This window comes from Hyperolius riggenbachi, chromosome 3 (assembly GCF_040937935.1).
Source record: "Hyperolius riggenbachi isolate aHypRig1 chromosome 3, aHypRig1.pri, whole genome shotgun sequence".
NCBI classification, from domain to species: domain Eukaryota; kingdom Metazoa; phylum Chordata; class Amphibia; order Anura; family Hyperoliidae; genus Hyperolius; species Hyperolius riggenbachi.
Window position 1 is genome coordinate 174,531,559 of NC_090648.1, and position 20,849 is coordinate 174,552,407.

At 43.9% G+C, this 20,849-nt stretch overlaps 1 protein-coding gene across 1 annotated transcript in view; it reads right to left on the bottom strand.

Annotated features, from left to right (window-relative positions):
* Positions 1–2,315: 2,315 nt before the first annotated feature.
* Positions 2,316–20,849, bottom strand: part of TUBGCP4 (tubulin gamma complex component 4) — a 53,156-nt gene continuing 34,622 nt past the window's right edge. The window contains exons 11-18 of the mRNA XM_068275317.1: positions 19,383–19,488; positions 19,192–19,299; positions 18,297–18,435; positions 16,286–16,463; positions 13,664–13,798; positions 13,473–13,589; positions 13,243–13,382; positions 2,316–2,498 (exon numbers count right to left, since the gene is read on the bottom strand). Of these exons, the coding sequence (XP_068131418.1) occupies positions 2,486–2,498; positions 13,243–13,382; positions 13,473–13,589; positions 13,664–13,798; positions 16,286–16,463; positions 18,297–18,435; positions 19,192–19,299; positions 19,383–19,488 (936 nt within the window). The 3' untranslated portion in view covers positions 2,316–2,485. The remainder of the gene's footprint in view (positions 2,499–13,242; positions 13,383–13,472; positions 13,590–13,663; positions 13,799–16,285; positions 16,464–18,296; positions 18,436–19,191; positions 19,300–19,382; positions 19,489–20,849) is intronic.

Here is a 20,849-nt window from a genome sequence, read left to right on the forward strand (position 1 = left end):
GTCTTTAAGAGGCACCCCCTTAGAAATTTGTTCGATAAGATTATCCATCCAAATTCTAAGATTTCTGGCAATACATGTTGCTGAAATACCTGGGATGAATCCGAAAGCGGCAGATTCCCAAGCTTTTTTAAGCAGAGAATCAACTTTTTTATCCATCACATCTTTAAGGATTCCTGCATCCTCAAAGGATAAATCGGAGTCCTTGGAATATTTGGATAAAGAAGCATCCAATTTTGGGCATTTTGTCCATTTCTCGATATCTGCCTGTTCAAAGGGATACTTCCTCTTTGCGGATTTGGGGATAAACAAGGGCCTTTCAGGATCTCGCCATTGAGACACAATAATTTCCTGAAGAGTCTTATGAATAGGGAAGACTCTGCCCTTAGATTGTCCCAAGCCTGAATAGACCTGATCCTGAGGAGTAAGCTCAGGAACAGCCTCTTTAATCTGTTCCGTAGTATAAACAGCCTTGAGTAACTCAGAAGATTCGTCTGGAGTGAACAAAAACCTTGGGGTTTTAACAACATCCTCCCTATCCGAATCCTCTGACTGAGGCTGCTCCTCCTCCTCTTGAGAGACAGAAACCCCCTCCTCCTCCTCTTCACCCTCATTCTCCTCGCCCCCTAAAAAATCTAAGGGAGAAGACTGGTGCAATAAGCCCGAAGAGGAACCTGGAAGGGGCTCAGAAGCTGGAAGAACAAATGATTCCTTGAATTTGTCTAATGTCTACTGCATATTTTTATTCACTGCCTCCATGACCCCCTTAAGGATATCTGAGGAATGTGAAGCGACAATGGCATCAGTACAACCCTGGCATACATTTCTAGGGGCATCTAATGCAATTTTACTGCTACATAAGCCACATCTCTTGTAGTTTTTAGCTTGTGCAGGAGCTTTAGGGTCAGCCTTTGTCTAGAAATAAGCAGATAAGACAAAAAGACTTGATAATGCCATCACTTGAAAAACATGGTAAGCAAAGATAAAGCCTCATCCTCCACTGGAGGCTTACCCCACTTGTACCCGATGGCTGCTGTGGTGAGGGTTTGGTAGCTGAGCTCGCAGCCTCTGTTTCCCGCTGTGGTTGCTGCTGCTGGGCTTGCTCTCCCCTCTGTTGCGACATCCTTCCACGCCAAGACGCGACTGCCGCTGTGGAAGGCTGTCGGCGTAATGGAGACACCAAGAGTCCGCCCGAGTACTTCCTGGTTTCTCCGGATCCGCCCCCCTTCCGGCCACACGCCCTACGTCACTACCGGAGGCTGATCAGAGCGCGGATGCGCCTTGCAGAGCCGGCGTCTGAGAGGGGGCGTGCTGAGTAACGGCCATACACTGCACAGAAGCCCTTACCCGCCGCATGTGGAGGAATGAATGCAGCCGGCGTTCCCTCTGTTCCGCCCAAGCCGCCTTTCCTCCTGTTGTGGACTCACCCTCTGGTGAGTAGAAAAAAAACAACAAACGGGAGCTTGTCTTCCGAGGTGTTTCCGTTGCGGAAACACAGATAAACTGAGGTTTGAGGGAGGGCGGGGGCTTTTAATCTTCTTGGGGGTTGTGTTTCCCCAGATCCTGGGCGGGACCGGATCTCGTGTTGTCCCGGATGGCAATTGGAGAAAAGATGGTTAGCATGAGAGGTAGGTTAGATAAAGCGATAGTGGAATAGCAGCAGTATTGCTAATATTCTACTAGCAGCTTCATCCGGTGCCATTTCCTGGCACCCTTTTTTACTAGGTATGCCATCCTGGTGCCCTTCTTACCAGCACTGGGTATTGTTCACTGGTACATTGGACAAGCTCTCTCCAACACTCTCCCTCTGCTGCATGGACTAGAGTGTGTGGATCCTATTGCCTATTATTCCTTGCTTTCTTGTCTGGCCCCACCTCCTCTCCTGATACTGTTGAGATACCACAGGTAAGCTTCTCTTGTCTGAGGCCTGTATTTCTCTGTGTGAATGAATGTGCACCCAGCAATTCTGTCAGAAGCGCACACTGATAATCTGCAAGGGAGCATCATCAATTGGGGGGAGACTTTGAGGCTCATCAGCTAGCCTTGGGGACCCCGGGCATTTGCCCAGTTTGCCCCTGTGGAACCGCTTTGCCCCCTGTATTTCCCTGTCCTGCCCCACCCAGCTGGAAAAAAAAAATACTGGGGAGAGCACTAACTGTATTCTTTATATATATATATATATATAAAAAAAAGAAAAAGCTGCATACCCACTGAACTGGAAACCTAAATAGCAAGTCCAGGAGACTAGTTGCATCACACAAGTTCCTGTTACGTAGCATCTTACAGCAGAATGAATTCGAAGCTCACACACCAAGCACAACTGTCAAATTAAATATTTATTACATAAAGGTGTACACAGTGCAGCTCAGTTGGTATCAGTCATTTTGCCCCTCTCCATAGATCTTGGTTCAGTAGCACGTCGCTGAGCACGGAGGTCTGTGCAGCAAATGGCCTTGCAGCTGTGGAACTAAACTCAGCCTTTAATTGTTCATAAGCCAAAACTGCAAACACAAGAACACAAATGTATGGTTAGCATTTCATCATTTATCAAGAACAATCTCTACATTCTAAATAAATGGACTTAATAAAATCAAATGATATAACCTACCCTTCCCCCAACTTTATTTTGGTATATTACCTACAGTTAGTCACATATAGATATCGCCATAAAATAAATTCCTTATCAACATTATAACATATCCATTCAAAGAATATGGTGTTATCAGCTAAAACTATTGCACTAAAATTAGATGTGACAATACTTTATGCCTGACACACATTTTACAAAAGTAATACAGACCATTTGATTGATTGGGCACAAATACATGTCTCGTATTTTAGCTGACAAGGGTTTTTCTATGGCAAGGATACTGAACTATGTTATGGAATTTATTAAATATTCATGATTTTATGATGGAGTCTATATGTGACTAACCATAGGTAATATACCACAAAAAAGATCACCTTTCTTCTTGGATTCATAAAATCTATAACTCTTCACATGAACATAGAATTTCCAAAACTGTACATAGAGTTATAAGATCAAAACAAGATTATAGTGCCTATAACCTGTCTACGGCTGTGTATATACCCTGGCCTTCCACTAGATGTCATAAGAGCACTATACAGCCAGCTAGATTTATTTATAAAATATTAAGAACACCCACTTATGCCCTGATTATATACTTCTTCAGCACTTACTGCCAGACTGGCAACATACTTGAATTTAAAATGTGTCTGCTCTTTAATTTCATCTATACAGCTCAAAGCGCTACAGTTGTGTGCACTGCCCACTCTGGACATTTAGAACAGAGCTCCATGTTCTGTTCATCCCTATAACAAATCATTGCTAAGTAAGCCATTTTGTAATTGAATGCAATTAAAATAATTACGTTTGCATTCCAATTTGCAGGCATCTTTAATGTTTTCTTCGGACACTCCAGTTTCCTCCCACATCCCAAAAACATACAGATAAGTTAATTGGCTTCGCCCTAAATTGGCCATAGACTATGATACATGCCCTACAGCAAAGTTCCCCAACCCTGTCCTCAAGGCCCACCAACAGTGCATGTTTTGTGGAAATCCACAAAAGGTATTTAATCAGCTCTGCTGAGACACTAATTACCTCACCTGTGATTGTGTGTGGTTTCCTGCAAAACATGTACTGTTGGTGGGCCTTGAGGACAGGGTTGGGGAACTCTGCACTACAGGATACACACACACACCGAAATACCCGGTAATTATGATAGGGATCAGACAGTGAGCTCCTCTGAGGGACAGTTAAGTGACAAAACAATATACTCTGTACAGCTCTGCGGAAGATGTTGATGCTATATAAATACTAAATAATAAGGATGTCATGAGTTTTGTAACAGAGTTCACGATTTGGTGTATATAGTGCCTTGAAATTCCTATCTTCTAGGAAAAGTAATTTGCTACACAGAGAAGGATTTTTCATTTAAAATCTAGGACTGATTTTATGGCCTTTGAATCCTGGCTGCAGCCAATTTACCTAATCAGCAAGACTCTCTTAGGCCACATACACACATCAGACCATAGTCTTTTGAAAATGAAAGATCACAGACCAATCTTACCACCCTTCATGTAGTATGAGAGCCATACTCTACACAGTCTTTTCTATGGAGCTGAACTCCACATCAGAAAAAAAATCTTTGCAAGATGCTGCACACACAGATGCTGTACGGACACAGAAGATCAGTATCTGCAAAAGATCTGTTCCTGCCAAAAATCCATTCCTGCAAATTGCAATGATAGTCTATGAGATCTGCAGATCATCATACACACATGATTTAACTGACATTCATCTGCAGATCAAGCAATCATCTGAAAATCCATCCTGGTGGATCTGATCTGCAGATGAATGTCAGTTAAATCATGTGTGTCTGATGATCTGCAGATATTAGACTATCATTGCAATTTGCAGGAATGGATTTTTGGCAGGAACAGATCTTTTGCAGATACTGATCTTTTGTGTCTGTACAGCATCTGTGTGTGCAGCATCTTGCAAAGATTTTTCTTCTGATGTTGAGTTCAGCTCCATAGAAAAGACTGTGTAGAGTATGGCTCTCATACTACATGAAGGGTGGTAAGATTGGTCTGTGATCTTTCATTTTCAAAAGACTATGGTCTGATGTGTGTATGTGGCCTTTGGCCTAGTGCACACCAGAGCGGTTCTGCTGCGGTTTGCGATCCGCTTGCAGGTGCGGATCCGCTAGGGTAATGTATTTCGATGGGCTGGTGCACACCAGAGCGGGAGGCGTTTTGAAGAAACGCATACTCCCGGGTTGCTGCAGATTTTGGATTGCGGATGCGTTTCTGCCTCAATGTTAAGTATAGGAAAAACGCAAACCGCTCTGAAAAACGGCACTTCAGAGCAGTTTGCCAGGCGTTTTTTGTTACAGTAGCTGTTCAGTAACAGCTTTACTGTAACAATACATGAAATTTACTACACCAAAAACGCTTCACAAAACCGCAAAATGCTAGCTGAAACGCTACAGAAAAAGAAGAAAAAGCTTTTCAAAATCTGCTAGCATTTTGCGGATCTGCTAGCGGTTTTTGGTGTGCACTAGGCCTTATGGTGTGTACACACTTGAAAGATAAATGAAAGATCTTAGACCAATTTTACCACCTTCCATGTAGTATGAGAGCCATACTCGACACAGTCTATTCTATTGAGCTGAACTCTCCATCAGATAAAAATCTTTGCAAGATGCTGCACTCAAAGATGCTGTACACATTCAAAAGATCAGTATCTGCAAAAGATCTGTTCCTGCAAATGATCCGTTCCTGCAAAATGCATTCATAGTCTATGATATCTGCAGATCCTCATACACACCTTGTTTAACAGACATTTATCTGCAGATCAGATCCACCAGGATGGATTTTCAGATCTGCAGATGATTGTCAGATATGCAGATGAATGTCTGTTAACCTCCTTGCCAGTTATCCCGAGCTCAGCTCTGGGTAACCTGCGCAGGAGGATTTCTCAGGCCCTGCTGGGCCGATTTGCATAATTTTTTTTGTTACATACAGCTAGCACTTTTCTACCTGCTTGTAACATTCGATCGCCGCCAATTCGCCGCGCCGACCCCCCCCCCCCCTGCGCAGCCTGGCCAGTCAGTGCTGAGGGGTGGATCGGGATTCCCTGTGACGTCCATGACGTCATCCCGCCCCGTCGCCATGGCGACCGGGGAAGCCCTGCAGGAAATCCCGTACTGAACGGGATTTCCTGCTTACTCTGATCGCCGAAGGCGATCGGAGTGGGTGGGGGGATGCCGCCGCTCAGCGGCTATCACGTAGCGACCCCTGGGACATGATTTCAAAAAAAAAAAAAAAAAAGGGCTGCACTGCCTCCTTGCCGGCGAGAATTAGACCGGCAAGGAGGTTAAACAAGCTTGTTCAGGATCTGTGGCTATAAGTATTAGAGGCAGAGGATCAGCAGTACATCCAGGCAATTTGCATTGTTTAAAAGAAAATTAATATGGTAGCCTCCATATCCCTCTCACTCCAAGCCCCATATGCAATTAACTTTTTCTCCTGAGTTTTCTCCTAGGAGATAATTTTTCATCTTTTTAAAGTAACTTTTCAGCATTATGAAATTGAAAAAGTACCAAAAGGGTACTGAAAAAAGTATTATCAAAATTATTTTGAGTATTTTCTTGCATCCTGGTGGTTTAGAACGCATTTTATAGACATTTGAAAATATCACCTAGAAGAAAACTCAGGAGAAAAAGTGAATTGCAAATGGCCCTCCAGGTGTCCTTTAAGCTCTTTGTGCGAATCAGTTAAAACACAGCTTTGTTTAACTGATACCTACACTAGCCTTGCACCGTACAGAATAGTAAGCAGTACTATAATAGGGATTTGTCAGGATAATAAAAGACTGGTTTCATGGTTTGCTTAACCACTTCAGTACCAGCACCCTCTGCCCCCTTAAAGGAAAACTTAAAGAGAACCCGAGGTGTGTTTAAAGAATGTTATCTGCATACAGAGGCTGAATCTGCCTATACAGCCCAGCCTCTGTTGCTATCCCAAACCCCACTAAGGTCCCCCTGCACTCTGCAATCCCTCATAAATCACAGCCATGCTGTGAGGCTGTGTTTACATCTGTAGTGTCAGTCTCAGCTGCTCCCCCGCCTCCTGCATAGCTCCGGTCCCTGCCCCCATCCCTTCCCTCCAATCAGCAGTGAGGGAAGGGATGCAGGCGGGGACCGGAGTTCTGCAGGAGGCGGGGAGAGCAGCAGACTGACACTATAGAGATAAACACAGCTAGCTCTGACAAGCTGTTTGTCAGCAGCGTGGCTGTGATTTATGAGGGATTGCAGAGTGCAGGGGGACCTTAGGGGGGATCTGGATAGCAACAGAGGCTGGGCTGTATAGGCAGATCCAGCCGCTGTATGCAGATAATATTCTTCAAACCCACCTCGGGTTCTCTTTAAGTCAAATATAAAAAATGATTTTTACTCACCCGGGGCATCCCTCAGCCCCCCGAAGCTGGATGGTGCCCTCGCAGCCCCACTCCGATCGTCCTGTCCCCGCCGGCGGCTACTTCCGGGTTCGGCGACAGCCGCCGACAGGCTGGGAACGCGGCTGATTCTCGCGTTCCCAGCCGCTAAATCACCCTCTATGCTGCTATAGCGTATATGTTATACGCTATAGCAGCATAGAGGGTGATAGAGCGGCTGGGAACGCGGAAAATCAGCCGCGTTCCCAGCCTGTCAGCGGCTGTCGCCGAACCCGGAAGTAGCCACCGGCGGGGACAGGACGATCGGAGTGGGGCTGCGAGGGCACCATCCAGCTTCGGGGGGCTGAGGGATGCCCCGGGTGAGTAAAAATCATTTTTTATATTTGACTTAAGTTTTCCTTTAAGGACCAGAGGGTGCTGGTACAGTAAATCGACGCTTCCCGACGAATCGCCGCTAAAATCCGCCACTCTGTCCCCGCCGCAGGCTGCTCTCTCTGCCGTCGCTATGATGGCAGATCGCTGTGCGTAGGTCAGGAGCCGCTTTCATTGACTCCTGACCCTGTCACTCAATGTAAGCCAATGGGAACGGCTTACAGGAATGACAGGGCCAGGAGCCAATAAAACTGGCTCCTGCCCGGCTCACAGTGCTCTGCCGTCATAGAGGCGGCAGAGTGGCAACAGCGGCGGGGACGGGCGGTGAATGGGACGTAGAGTTTACGTCCGGTCAGAACCGCAGCGCCACCCGCCCGCCGTAGATTTAAACTGCGTCGGCCCGCAGGTAGTTAAAAGCAAATCTAATGCGAAAATAAACTTAAGAGATAATGAATTCTATGCGTAGTACAGATAACAAATAGAACATTAGTACCAAAGGAAACAAGTCATTTTCCAATACAGGAAGAGTTAAAACACTTGAGTTATCTATGCAAAAAAGAGCTTCTCTGAGCTATTCCACCAGCTTGGTCAAACCCAGTTCTGTTTTCTAAATGGTTAAAACAGCCAAGAAACAGTGAGAGACAGCTCGAGATAAGGTTTTACTGCAAGGGTCATTAGCTCTGCTCTGTTTTACAGCCTAAAATACAGAATGTGGTTTCTAAACTGCAAATATGACAGAATTATGCCATGTTTTAAAGGGACTCTGTAACAAAAATGTCATCTTTTTTTCTACCATCCTACAAGTTCCTAAACCTATTCTAATGCGCTCTGGCTTACTGCAGCACTTTCTACTATCACAGTCTCTGTAATAAATCAATGTATCTTTCCCCTGTCGGACTTGTCGCCCTGTGTCTGGAAGGCTGCCAACTCTTCCATGCTGATCTGTTATGCACACCCCTCTCCAGGCCCCTCTATGCACACTCCTGTGTGTGTTATCTACATAAGCCAGCAGCGTCTCTGCTTATCAGTGAAAGAGAGCTGGAAAAAATCCTCCTCGGTTAAGGTGCATACACACAGACTATAGTCTTTGGAAAATGAAAGACCACAGACCAATCTTACCACCCTTCATGTAGTATGAGAGCCATACCTTCACAGTCTTTTCTATGGAGCTGAACTCCACATCAGAAAAAAATCTTTGCAAGATGCTGCACACAAACATGCTGCACACACTCAAAAGATCTGTAGCTGCAAAAGATCTGTTCCTGCCAAAAATCCATTCCTGCTAAATCCAATGATAGTCTATGAGATCTGCAGATCATCATACACACTGTAAGTGAACCTTAGTAGGCCCCATGTTTCTGCATATCAATGGAATTTTCACACCTCCCCTATTTGATTCACAAGGCCAGCAGTTTGCTTTTGTCTACCCCCACTGATAAACAACAACAATCAAAGGAAGAGCTTACTTAACCCATTCCTTCCCAAAGAGCAATGTTAATCTATACAACCAGCATCTTACTATCTCTCAGGCCATCAAGAGCTGCATCTCACATTGGGAAAAAACAAGCTAATTTGCTGGAATCTCTAGGGATTTTAAATAAAACGCACAGAGGAAAAAAAGGTGGCCAGGCCCATAAAAAATACCACACTCAGACTCAGTCCAACTTCAGGGACCCAGGCCCATTCAAGGGAAAGAACTTTCCAGCGATCTCCAGTGATGTGTACTGGAAATCAGAGGCTGAAAGTAGCAGAAGTTACCATGTCCCTAGTCAGAGATGCAGTAACACCCCGGCAGTGAACCCAGTCGCCAATGCTAAGCCCCATGCAGTCACGGCATTGCTCTGCAATGCCCGCTCTATAAACAATAAGACAGCCATTATTGCGGACCTTATTCAGACATGCAATTTTTCATGCATCACTGAAACTTGGATTGATGCCAATGCGGGCCCCACATTGGAAGCAACCATCCCATACAATTACTCAGTCCTAAGTGAGGGAAGACGAGACCGCAGAGGAGGGGGTGTAGCAATTTGTGGCAAAACAACTCTGCAGCTCAGAGCCCTGAATGTTGGCTCAACAAAGTCTTTTGAATGTATAGGTGCCCAGATCTCAGCTGGTAAAGGCTTCAAAATGTTAGTGGTTTATCGTCCCCCCGGAGATGCTGACCCATTCCTACAGGAATTCTCAGAACTTCTGGCAATGCTAACTCTGTCTTATCCGAGATGGATCATCCTTGGTGACTTCAACGTCTGGGCTGATGACACTCAATCACAAAATGCAAATGAACTAATAAATCTCATGGGTGGACTAGGCTTCACACAAGTTGTAAAATCTGCTACCCACAGAGGAGGGCATACGCTAGACTTACTGTTCCACCTTGGAATGGACATTAGTAACATAACAGTAACCCCAGTGGTGTGGTCAGACCATCACATAATACAGTTTACTATTGAACATCACCCTATCAAGCAGCTCCCTAAAGAAACAACCAAAATCCGTCCCCTGAATAAATTAACACCGGAGAGGATAACTGCCAACCTGGATTTTACAAATCTGCTCCACAGTCAAATGGACCCGAACACTCTAGTAACCCAGTACAACATCACGATATATGAAACACTTGACAGTATTGCCCCATGGCGCACAAAATCAGCAACCAAAAAGCAGAAAGCTAATTGGTTTGACAAAACCATCATGGATCTAAAAAAGAAAGGGCGCAGACTTGAAAGACAGTGGCGTAAATCAGTGTCTGAGGAGCACAAATCTAGCCTAATTCAACACCTCAGACAATACCAACAAGCAATAACCAAGAAAAAAATCAGACTTTATCTCGCACAAAATATCTACAGCCAACAACAGAGCTGGTCAACTCTTCCACACAGTGGAATGACTCTGCAATCCTTCCTGCCTAAAAGCCCCAACCACATTCTCCAGGGAAAGGTGTGAAGAATTCTCTGCCTTCTTCACAAACAAGGTGTCTACCATCCGTGCCAGCATTACACCAACATCAATTGACCACTGGACTTTGCATCTGCCTACTACCGTACCACCATGGCAAGTCTTTGACACTCTGAATGAGAATTCCAAAATCTTCTTCACTCAAAGTCTCCGCCCCACTACCTGCGACCTGGATCCTGGCCCAACTGGATCCTTAATGCAGTGCCCAGAGCTGATCAGGCCAGCACTTCACAAAATCACTCAGTGCTCCTTGCAAAGTGGACTTTTACCAGAAGAACTAAAGAAAGCAATCATAAAACCCCTCTTGAAGAAACCATCACTAGATCCTGATTCTGTAACCAACTACAGACCTATTGCGAACTTACCATTCCTATCAAAAGTTATCGAGAAAGTAGTCGCCAACCAGCTGGAAGCCAGGCTTACAGATAACAACATCTTTGATACTTTTCAGTCAGGATTCAGGAAAAGGCACAGCACTGAAACAGCATTAGTCCGAGTAATGAATGATCTACTTACTGCAAGGGACAAGGGTGATTGCTCAATTTTGATTCTTCTTGACTTGTCTGCAGCATTTGATACTGTGGATCATGAAATACTAATCCAGCGACTGAAGAATTACTGTGGCCTAAGGGGTACTGTTCTTAGCTGGTTTCAGACCTTCCTATCTGGCAGGACACAGCAAGTATGTCTGGGCACACACTACTCTAATCCAGTGCCACTTCCCTATGGAGTTCCACAGGGTTCTGTACTATCACCATTACTCTTTGCAGTCTACATGCTCCCACTGGGCAAAATAATCCAGAACTATGGCCTAGGATACCATTGTTATGCAGATGACACACAACTGTATCTGTCCTTCAAGCCTGGCACCCAAGACCCATCAGCATCCATAAATGCGTGTCTAGTGGATTTACAAAATTGGATGAACACCAGCTGGCTGAGGCTGAACGCTGACAAAACAGAGGTGTTGGTGGTAGGTGGCCCACACATGATGGATAAAGTTTAAAACGCTCACCACCTCAAACTAGCAATTGGGGGAGATACTGTACAGTATAAAGACTCTGTGCGAAACCTTGGGGTGATCCTGGATGGAAATCTAAAACTCAAACAGCAGATATCAGCTGTCGTCAAGTCTTCCTTCTTCCATCTAAGAAATATAGCGAAAATCAAACACCTTATCCCAGCTGAAGACCTACCTGCCCTGGTTCATGCATTTGTATCCTCCCGCCTAGACTACTGCAACGCCCTGTTCATCGGATCTACAGAAAAGGTTCTGCGCCCCTTACAGCTAGTACAGAATGCTGCAGCCAGACTCCTAGCCAATGCCCCCCGCAGCTCACACATCACCCCAGTACTGCAAACTCTTCACTGGTTACACAGTAAAATGGAGAATCAATTTTAAGATCTGCCTGTTGACATTCAAGGCTCTAAACCACATGGGACCCAAATACATAGCGGATCTATTTGAACTTTATGCCTCTCCACGCACCCTCCGCTCTGCCAACAAGATGAAGCTGATTATTCCCAGGATACACTTAACATTTGGTGCTCGGGCCTTTTCCTACGCAGCCCCTACTCTATGGAACTCACTTCCACAATCAGTACGAGAGGCTCCCTCTCTGGACAGCTTTAAAAAAAAGGCTAAAAACTCACCTCTTTTCCCTAGCCTTTGAGACTGCATAATGCAGGGTCACAGCGCTTTGAGTCCCCAGGGAGAAAAGCGCTATATAAATATTATTGTTATTGTTATTTAACAGACATTCATGTGCAGATCAGATCCATCAGGATGGATTTTCAGATCTGCGGATGATTGCTTGATCTGCAGATGAATGTCAGTTAAATCATGTGTGTATGATGATCTGCAGATCTCATAGACTATCATTGCAATTTGCAGGAATGGATTTTTGGCAGGAACAGATGTTTTGCAGATACTGATCTTTTGTGTCTGTACAGCATCTGTGTGTGCAGCATCTTGCAAAGATTTTTTTCAGATGGGGACTTCAGCTCCATAGAAAAGACTGTAGAGTATGGCTCTCATACTACATGAAGGGTGGTAAGATTGGTCTGTGATCTTTCATTTTTCAAAGACTATAGTCTGATGTGTGTATGCACCCTTAGGCTGTGAAAGGAGCTGGCTGACACATACTGAGGAATTACATACACAGGCACAGGCAGAGCTGTCTGCAGGAAGCCTGTCATTCTTCAGTGCATGAGAGCTGCAGGGGACAGAAGGTAAACACACAAATGATCTCTTGATATTCAAAAGGAAAGCTGTATACAGCCTGCTTGTGTATGGATGTATTTTCAATGTGTGGACATACTGTACATCAACCTACTTCCTGTTGTGGCCATTTTGTTTGTTTATAAACAAACTTTTTAAAACGGTTTTTGACTACTTTTAATGCGGCGGGGAGCGGCGAAATTGTGACAGAGGGGAATAGGAGATGTCCCCTAACGCACTGGTATGTTTACTTTTGTGCGATTTTAACAATACAGGTTCTCTTTAAATAAAAGTTATATAGCTGAAAATAAGAATGAGACTTCGCTACTAATGTTCTATTAATTATCCACACAATTCCATACAATCCATTATTTCATAAGTTTAATTTCACTTCAGAGTCACTTTAAGGGATGTCAAACGTATTTATTTTAAAACGGCTGATTATTCTAGAAGTGAGTTCTTTAGCTTAATTTTAAGTGCATTTGAATAACAAAATGCGTTATTCTCTAACTAAATTAACCCACTGTAGCTTAACACTAGCCTACTATAGGGTATTTCAAGTACTGGAGTCTTAACATTGTGTGTACTGCAGGATATGGAAATAAAACATCCATTACTCCAGCACTGAAAGAGAGTGGGCTCTTGGGTAGCAGGGGTCAGATGTTACAGTAAAAACAAATATTACAAAAGCAATACTATCTGTTCTTACCTTCCCAATGTCCCTCCTGCCTGTGTGTAGTACTTATTATAGTCCAATCGTAGTAGCAACTGTGCTAAATCAGGATTAATCTGATGGTTGCGGACACTGGAGAGGATTTTGAAGAGTAGTGAAGACTGACAACTGAATCCCTAGAAAAAAAAAACAGCAGCACACAGATTACATCACACACTGTTGTAAATCAACCCATCCCCTTAATAAAAGAATACAAAAAAACATACTTTCACCAGGACATCCAGCTGGACAGCTCCCCGCTCATCTAGGGGACCCAAGTTCTGGCTTACCAGTGAACAAAAGCTGTGACACAACTCCAAGATTTCATTCAAACAGTGGAAAACCTAAATAAAAAGTAACACACTGAAGCATTAATGCAATTAACGGCATTAAAAATATCCAAATAAGCTGCACTTACAGGCTTTAATAAAATAAATGATTGGGCCAGGAGGTTGCTGAGGAAGTGGTCATGAGCGAGGCGGATGCTCTCAAAATCCCGCGTGGAGTTGATCTGCTGCAAGAGCTGGGAGAACTGCGATTCTAACACATCTACCTAAAGGAAAAAGGTAAGCAAAAAGATACATCGCAATATAGACAGGAATTCAAGCACATTTAAACACATGCATGCCATTTACAATACTACCACAAGTCAGACAATATTCACTTCCAAGTTTATAAACAATCCAATCAAAATGCTTGGATTATTTATTGACCAGAAACAAATTCTGTTGACCAACTGGCAATGACCAATAATCTATAATTTTACCGGTCATAAAGTAATCTAAAATGACAGTACCTATCATTCGGTCATGAACTTTACACTGCACAGATAAACTAGGAAACAATGGATAAAATATGACGAGAGCAGGAAACAAAAAAACTGGAGGGAAGAGCCACTCTAAATATATGTGTGTGTTGATTTGACATTCCTGGGTAACCTAATACCATCCCGATTGGCTGACAGCCCAAAGGTTGGCTGCGATGTGTGATGCCTTACAGATTTTGCACAAGGATTGCAGACATGCAAGCAGGAGGTTCATTTACTGCTGCTGACAGTGTTAAAGTGACAAATAAGTTCATTCCATTTTATGTCCTTCCAATCAGGGTCTTGGATTTAGTGACATAATAAACTATTTCCATAGCATCATTTTATTGAACCACATCTATGCTGCAATCAAAAGCCAGACAGGCGACATGAATTCCAGTTCTACTTCCCCTGTCATCTGGCTACCACTGTAGCAAATGAAGAAAAAGATCCGCACCACCTTCAGAAAAGCTTAGTCTGTTTTATTGGAAAAAGACATACAACTTTTAAAAGAACTTTAAGGCAGGACAGTCCACTGTTTCGGGCTCCTGCCCATCTTCATGCTGCCTAGTTCTGAAGATGGGCAGGAGCCCGAAACAGTGGACTGTCCTGCCTTAAAGTTCTTTTTAAAGTTGTATGTCTTTTTCCAATAAAACAGACTAAGCATTTCTGAAGGTGGTGCGGATCTTTCTCTTCATTTGCTACAGTTTGAGTCCCATGGTGTCCGGGACTATTGGATCTGCACACCTGACCATCTGAAATTGATGGAAGCCAAGCAAGTGCGACTCCACACTCAAAACATCTGGCTACCACTGGACATTACATGAGCGTCATCACACTGCTGATTTATTCTCCACTGATAGGCAGGTGACTGCAAACCTGATGCAAGAAACAGCAGTGCCATCTGGGTATATATGCAGAGTGTATGCAGTACAATACTAGCAAGCAGATGTTTAGAAGAACTTATCAGTATCCTGAGTGGCTGCTCTGGGCAGCAGCTGCAGTTTTCCTTGCATCTGCCTTGATAATAATCTGAACATTTGTATAGTGTTTTTCTCCTGTTGGAATCAAAGCGCTCAAGAGGTGCAGCCACTGGGACGCGCTCAAGAGGCCACCGCGAGGTTAGGGAGTCTTACCTTGAACGTTTTACTGAATAGGTACTGACCCTAGCCAGGATTCAAACCCTGGTCTCCCATGTCTGAGGGCAGTGCCTCTAACCACTACACTATTTGATATACCGTTACCCATGTGTTCTTCTCATTAGTTAACCGTTTAGCACAGAACTCTACCCAGAGCGTGATATATTACACACAACCTGTGCATGGAATAATGCATGCCAAGCCACATTCTTAGACACGCACTGGCAGATGGGCAACCAGGGGACAGTTCATGACTAAACTAATGGTGGTGGGAGGGAACTGCAGGTGGACAGATGCTGTTTGAACTGATTACCTTGGGGACAGATACTGGTAGAAGAGGGGTGGAAGATACTGGCCCCACTGCTTACTAATGAGGGGTAGTGGACAATTGCAGCACTTGGAAACCGATGAGTTTAATGACTGCACTTAGGAACCTGGGGGAGTTATTAGCTGCACTTGAGGGTCAGGAGGGGTTAATGGCTGAAATACTAATGCAGTGCAGCCATTAAACCCTTCTGGTCCCTAAGAGCAGCCAATAACTTTGCTGGGTAAACTTATATTCGAGTCATTCAAAAATTCCAGCTTCCGAGGTTCAAATATTGGGGTCAAGCTGTGTTCAAAGATATAAAGTATGAGTTTGACGTAAAGATAACATGTCCACTCAGAACCACTGCACTTCGAAAACCTTCAGCAAACACATCAGAACCAACTTGGTATCAGTAGAGCTGAAAGAGGCAAGGACCAGCGTCTACATTTATCTGAATGGGACTGCTTATAGGCATCAACATATCGTAACTGAAGTTTACTTTTATTTAAATTAGCAAACACCATGAATTACACCCCAAAAGAAACAGTCACATCCCAGCCTACATGGCACCTCCAGCTATTGCAAGAAAAAAAAAAAATTAAATATAGCAGTACACATTTTTCAAACCAAGCTCTAAGTACCCAGCAATAATTCATATTTTCCTTACTTATTTACCAATTACATATTTCTAATGAAAAAAGACACATACAGTGAATTTAGACAGAGTATTATCATTTGAACTGCAGAGAAGTAGGGTAACCTTCTCATTGGTCCATTAGCATTTCACACCTGCAGGTAGTACTGAAGATTGTCAACCAGAAAGGCCATGTGATTCCTCAGCCTCCATTTGATGGCATCTGTTGTGTTGGACTCCAAGTGCTTCCTCTGCATCTGAAGAGCCCAGCAGTGCTGCAGTTCTGACTGTACTCGGCGGACACTCAGCAAGTATTTGAAAACCACATTGTACCTACACAGCAATAAGCATCCAGAAATTACTAGGATTTATTTTCTAGTCTCTGTAAAGGTTAACAAGTACTTGAAGAAACTGCTCTCATTGATAAGTACAGAAGCTGGAAGAGTCCTACAGCAATTTTCCCTTCTGACATTTGATGTGGCTGCTGAAATTTCGGGTTGTATGAATAAAGACACGGTTTGCTCTTTTCTTAAAGCAGACCTTAAGTGTGCGTATTTCTCTGCCTCTGTAAAAATAAAGTGCACTTTAATAAGTGAGTGCATAATGTACTCTGCACTCAGCTCCCGTCACTGGACAAAATTAGCAGGTCAAACCTCTCACATGAGAGATATAAATGGAGGATCTCGCCCTATGTACTTCCAGGGCCATTGTAGCAGTTGAATATTTGATTAGCAACAACTCTGTATAAACATTTCGTTTCTACCTGCACCCACTTCCTCCTCAAACCATGCGGCACCCTCAATAAGTGGGGGGGGGAGGGGGGGGGGGAAATGCCGTCTGCAGTTCCTGCTAATCCAACAGAAACATTCTATAATCTTGTGTGCAGCTCATACGGACTGCCTTCCCGAGCCCGGACTGGAACTGCCCCCCCCCCCCAGATCGCCAAATACTTCTGTCCTGAGAGACTATCAAGAAGGACTTGGTGATCTGGAGCCATACAAAAATATAAAGTACTTGTATATACACCTTGTATCGTAAACACAGGAGGACAGGTATCAGGAGTTGCTGCCAGGAAAACTATCCCACAATACAGTCCACATCACAACTTTTTCGCACTCTGTGGCGCTATAATCCCAGTTGACTTTCACCTTGGGTATTGTGCTTTTACTGGTGAATTCTCACATCCGGGCGGGAATGGTTTGATGTCTGTATTTCTGCTCCTCGACTAACATCCAGACCACACTTCACTTGCCACAATCAGGGCCCTAATGCAATTAAGACCTTGACGTATAAAATTTGCTATCATTGCTGGTACCATCCTCCAGCAGTAAGACTTCTCCCCCTCGCTGCATGAGGCAGTAGTGCCCATCGTGAGCGTATGAAGGCCAATCAGAGTCCCTGTCTCTGGTGATTAACGTGTACAGGGATTCATATTATATTCAAATCTGCAGAGGTTAAAAGCCCCTTATTGAAATTGATTTTGCACAAAAAGCCAGCTCATCCATACGATCTTAAAGGAATACTGTAAGGAAGGGGGTGGTCGGGAGAAAATGAGTTGAACTTACCCGGGGCTTCTAATGGTCCCCCGCAGACATCCTGTGCCCACGCAGCCACTCACCGATGCTCCGGCCCCGCCTCTGGTTCACTTCTGGAATTTCAGACTTTAAAGTCTGAAAACCACTGCGCCTGCGTTGCCGTGTCCTCGCTCCCGCTGGATATCAGCAGGAGCGTAGTGCGCAGTCACAGACCATACTGGGCCTGTGCAGTACACTCCTGGTGATATCAGCAGGAGCGAGGACACGGCATTGCAGGCGCAATGGTTTTCAGACTTTAAAGTCTGAAATTCCAGAAGTGATCCGGAGGCGGGGCCGGAGCATTGGTGAGTGGCTGCGCGGGCACAGGATGTCTGCGGGGGACCATTAGAAGCCCTGGGTAAGTTCAACTCATTTTCCCCTGACCCCGCTACAGTATTCCTTTAAAAAAAAGAAGACAACATGAGCAGTAATTTCAGCTTATTAGAAATGAGTAAATAAACCGGCTGCATATCTAAGGTAAATACAAGATATTGCACGTCATACTAGTAAGTAAAGCTAGGTGTGTAGATTTTACATGCACAAGCAGACGATCGCACCGTAACAAAAGAGCACATGCTGGAGAAACACTCACTTTTCCAAAACAGCAGGTGTAAAGAGGATGTGAAGAGGCCATTGCACTTTATAGGACAAACCGAGTGCAGCCCAGCCTGAAGTTGGGGCCTCCCTTGGAGATGTGTCACGTGATGGACCCTCCCGAGGCTGGGATACATCTACAGATACAAAGCACAAAAGTGATAACTGAAGTAGATTGTTACTGGGGAGGTATATAGAACCTTCTTTTAACGTTGACCTGACCTCTTGCATAGGACACAAAGAAAACAGAAATGCACCCTGTGTGTTTTTAGAGAGAAGAGCCTGTCTAATTCCCCCTCATGTTCAAGTAATCACAAGTGTTAATTTGATCTCTCAGCTAAGTCAGCACAGAAATTCAGCAGACACAGTTAATATGTAAACACAGGATGTTAACCCTTTGTCTGCTTCCATGAGAGCAGGAAGTAGACACGCTGAAGATTTATTGCTGGAGTTCTGTAAGCTATAAAAAAATAAATGTTTTTCTTTAAAGGGTTATTATGTTGTTGCTTATCTTTTAAAGCAGAGAGGAAGTTCTGAGTTCAGGTCCGCTTTAATGATGGCAACATCCAACAGACTCCTCTCTAGTTTATAAAGCGGATCAATGCATGAGGCGCCAGATCTGCAGTGAAACATCTGCTTACAGGGCATCAGCTAATACCAGCATAAATACTAGGAGTCCATACTCTGCCCTTCCTGTCATACTCTCCAACTACTGCAGTGTATGCGAGTCAGTACCTGTCCCATCAGTCATACACTAGGGGGTATGGCAGTGCTCTCTATCAGCAAGCACATTTTAAGTTAATTCTAACTAAATAAGCTTAGCTAAAAAAAAAAAAAAAAAAAGATGATATTACAATAAACAACATGTTTACACATTGTAAAGGGCCATATACCTTTATGCTCTTTTCCATGGTAATCAATGGTCAAATGAAGCAGAGGTAAGAGGTTGTCATCATCCAGTAACACCTTATGGGCTGAGAGCTGAAATGCGACATTTACATCTGAAAGGAAGGGGAGGAGTTATCACACACATGATATAAACACCTGCAGCTTGGTAGCAGATCCAGCAGCTTTCAGCACTCACCATGTTCTGTCACTGCAGTCGGAGGGGTTTTTAACATGTGCTGAGCTATATCTATAAATGCTTGAAATAACTCCCCTCTTCCTAATAGATAGAAATCTTTAATAATCTGAAAGCAGCAAAGTATAAAACAGTTAAAGAGGAACTTTAGTGAATATAATTTAAGGAATAAAATTGCTTAATTTTTACAGTATTAATTTATAAACATTTAGACAATGTTTGCCTGTTTTTTAAATTTTACTTAAAGTGGGCCGGTTCTTTTCCGTTAGCCGGGCGCATCCTCTAGGTGGCAATAGAACTCCAGCAGAGTTACATCTTTCTCTACTATCCATGGTGTCCTGGAGGGGGAATAGTAATTATCGCCACCTAGAGGATGCGCCCGGCTAACGGATAAGTACCAGTGGGCCTGAACTCCCCTCATTTGTGTCTATTCACAAATTGTAATTTGATCTCTCCCAGTGTCACATTACTGCCAATGGCAGATAAGCTCATAGGAAAGTACAGGCTGTAAACAATATGTCTGCTTCCATGAATCAATAGGTAGAAATAGTGCAGATGTATTTTAGGATTTGTATCAGCTGTAACACAGAAATGTTTTTTAGTTTGAAGGTTATTATGCTGTTACGTATTTTTTAGAGCAGAAAGGACGTTCGGAGTTCAGGTCGGCTTTAAAGGAACACTATAAAACTAAGAGGTACAGACTAACCAGCAAGTTCATGGTGAACCAGAACTCATTGGAGTGTGTGAGGGGCTACAATGGTCCTAAAAGCCCTAAAGTCCTAAAAAAATCTAATGTCAGTACAAATACAGCTGCTTTGTGATGGCCTCAGAGGTTGTGCAAGAAAATATTGGGAGCAAGAACACCATGAAGTCCAAAGAACACACCAGACAGGTCAGGGATAAACTTATTGAGAAATTTAAAGCAAGCTTAGGCTACAAAAAGATTTCCAAAGCCTTGAACATCCCACGGAGCACTGTTCAAGCGATCATTCAGAAATTGAAGGAGTATGTAGATAATGATGTGACTGCACCCTCCCAAACGATGGCTTTCAATTCGATGTGCCTGGCCAGCGATCCCGCAGCACTCTGGATCATTCAGCAAAGTAAAGAAGATGAAGCCGGCACCATCTATGTAATTCTTCTGTTCTTTTATTTGTCAAAGCATTTCCAGTAAATAATGCAACGTTTCAAGGCTGCACGCCTCTTTATCAAGCTTAGCTGGCAGTTACAAACATATGAAACATACACTGACATTTATAGCAGACATGGTTAACAGCAGCCAATCAGTTCAAATTACTAACCACCAATCATAATGATCCTGCTCTATCGGACCTGATGAACTTACATGCGGCTGCCCTGATAGGACACTCAGGCTGGACCTTCCCATCTATTCAGCCCCTCCTGGCCGCACGCTCCATGACCTCCTTGGTCCGCCCATCATCACCCCCACTCCACCCGCCCGCACTCGGC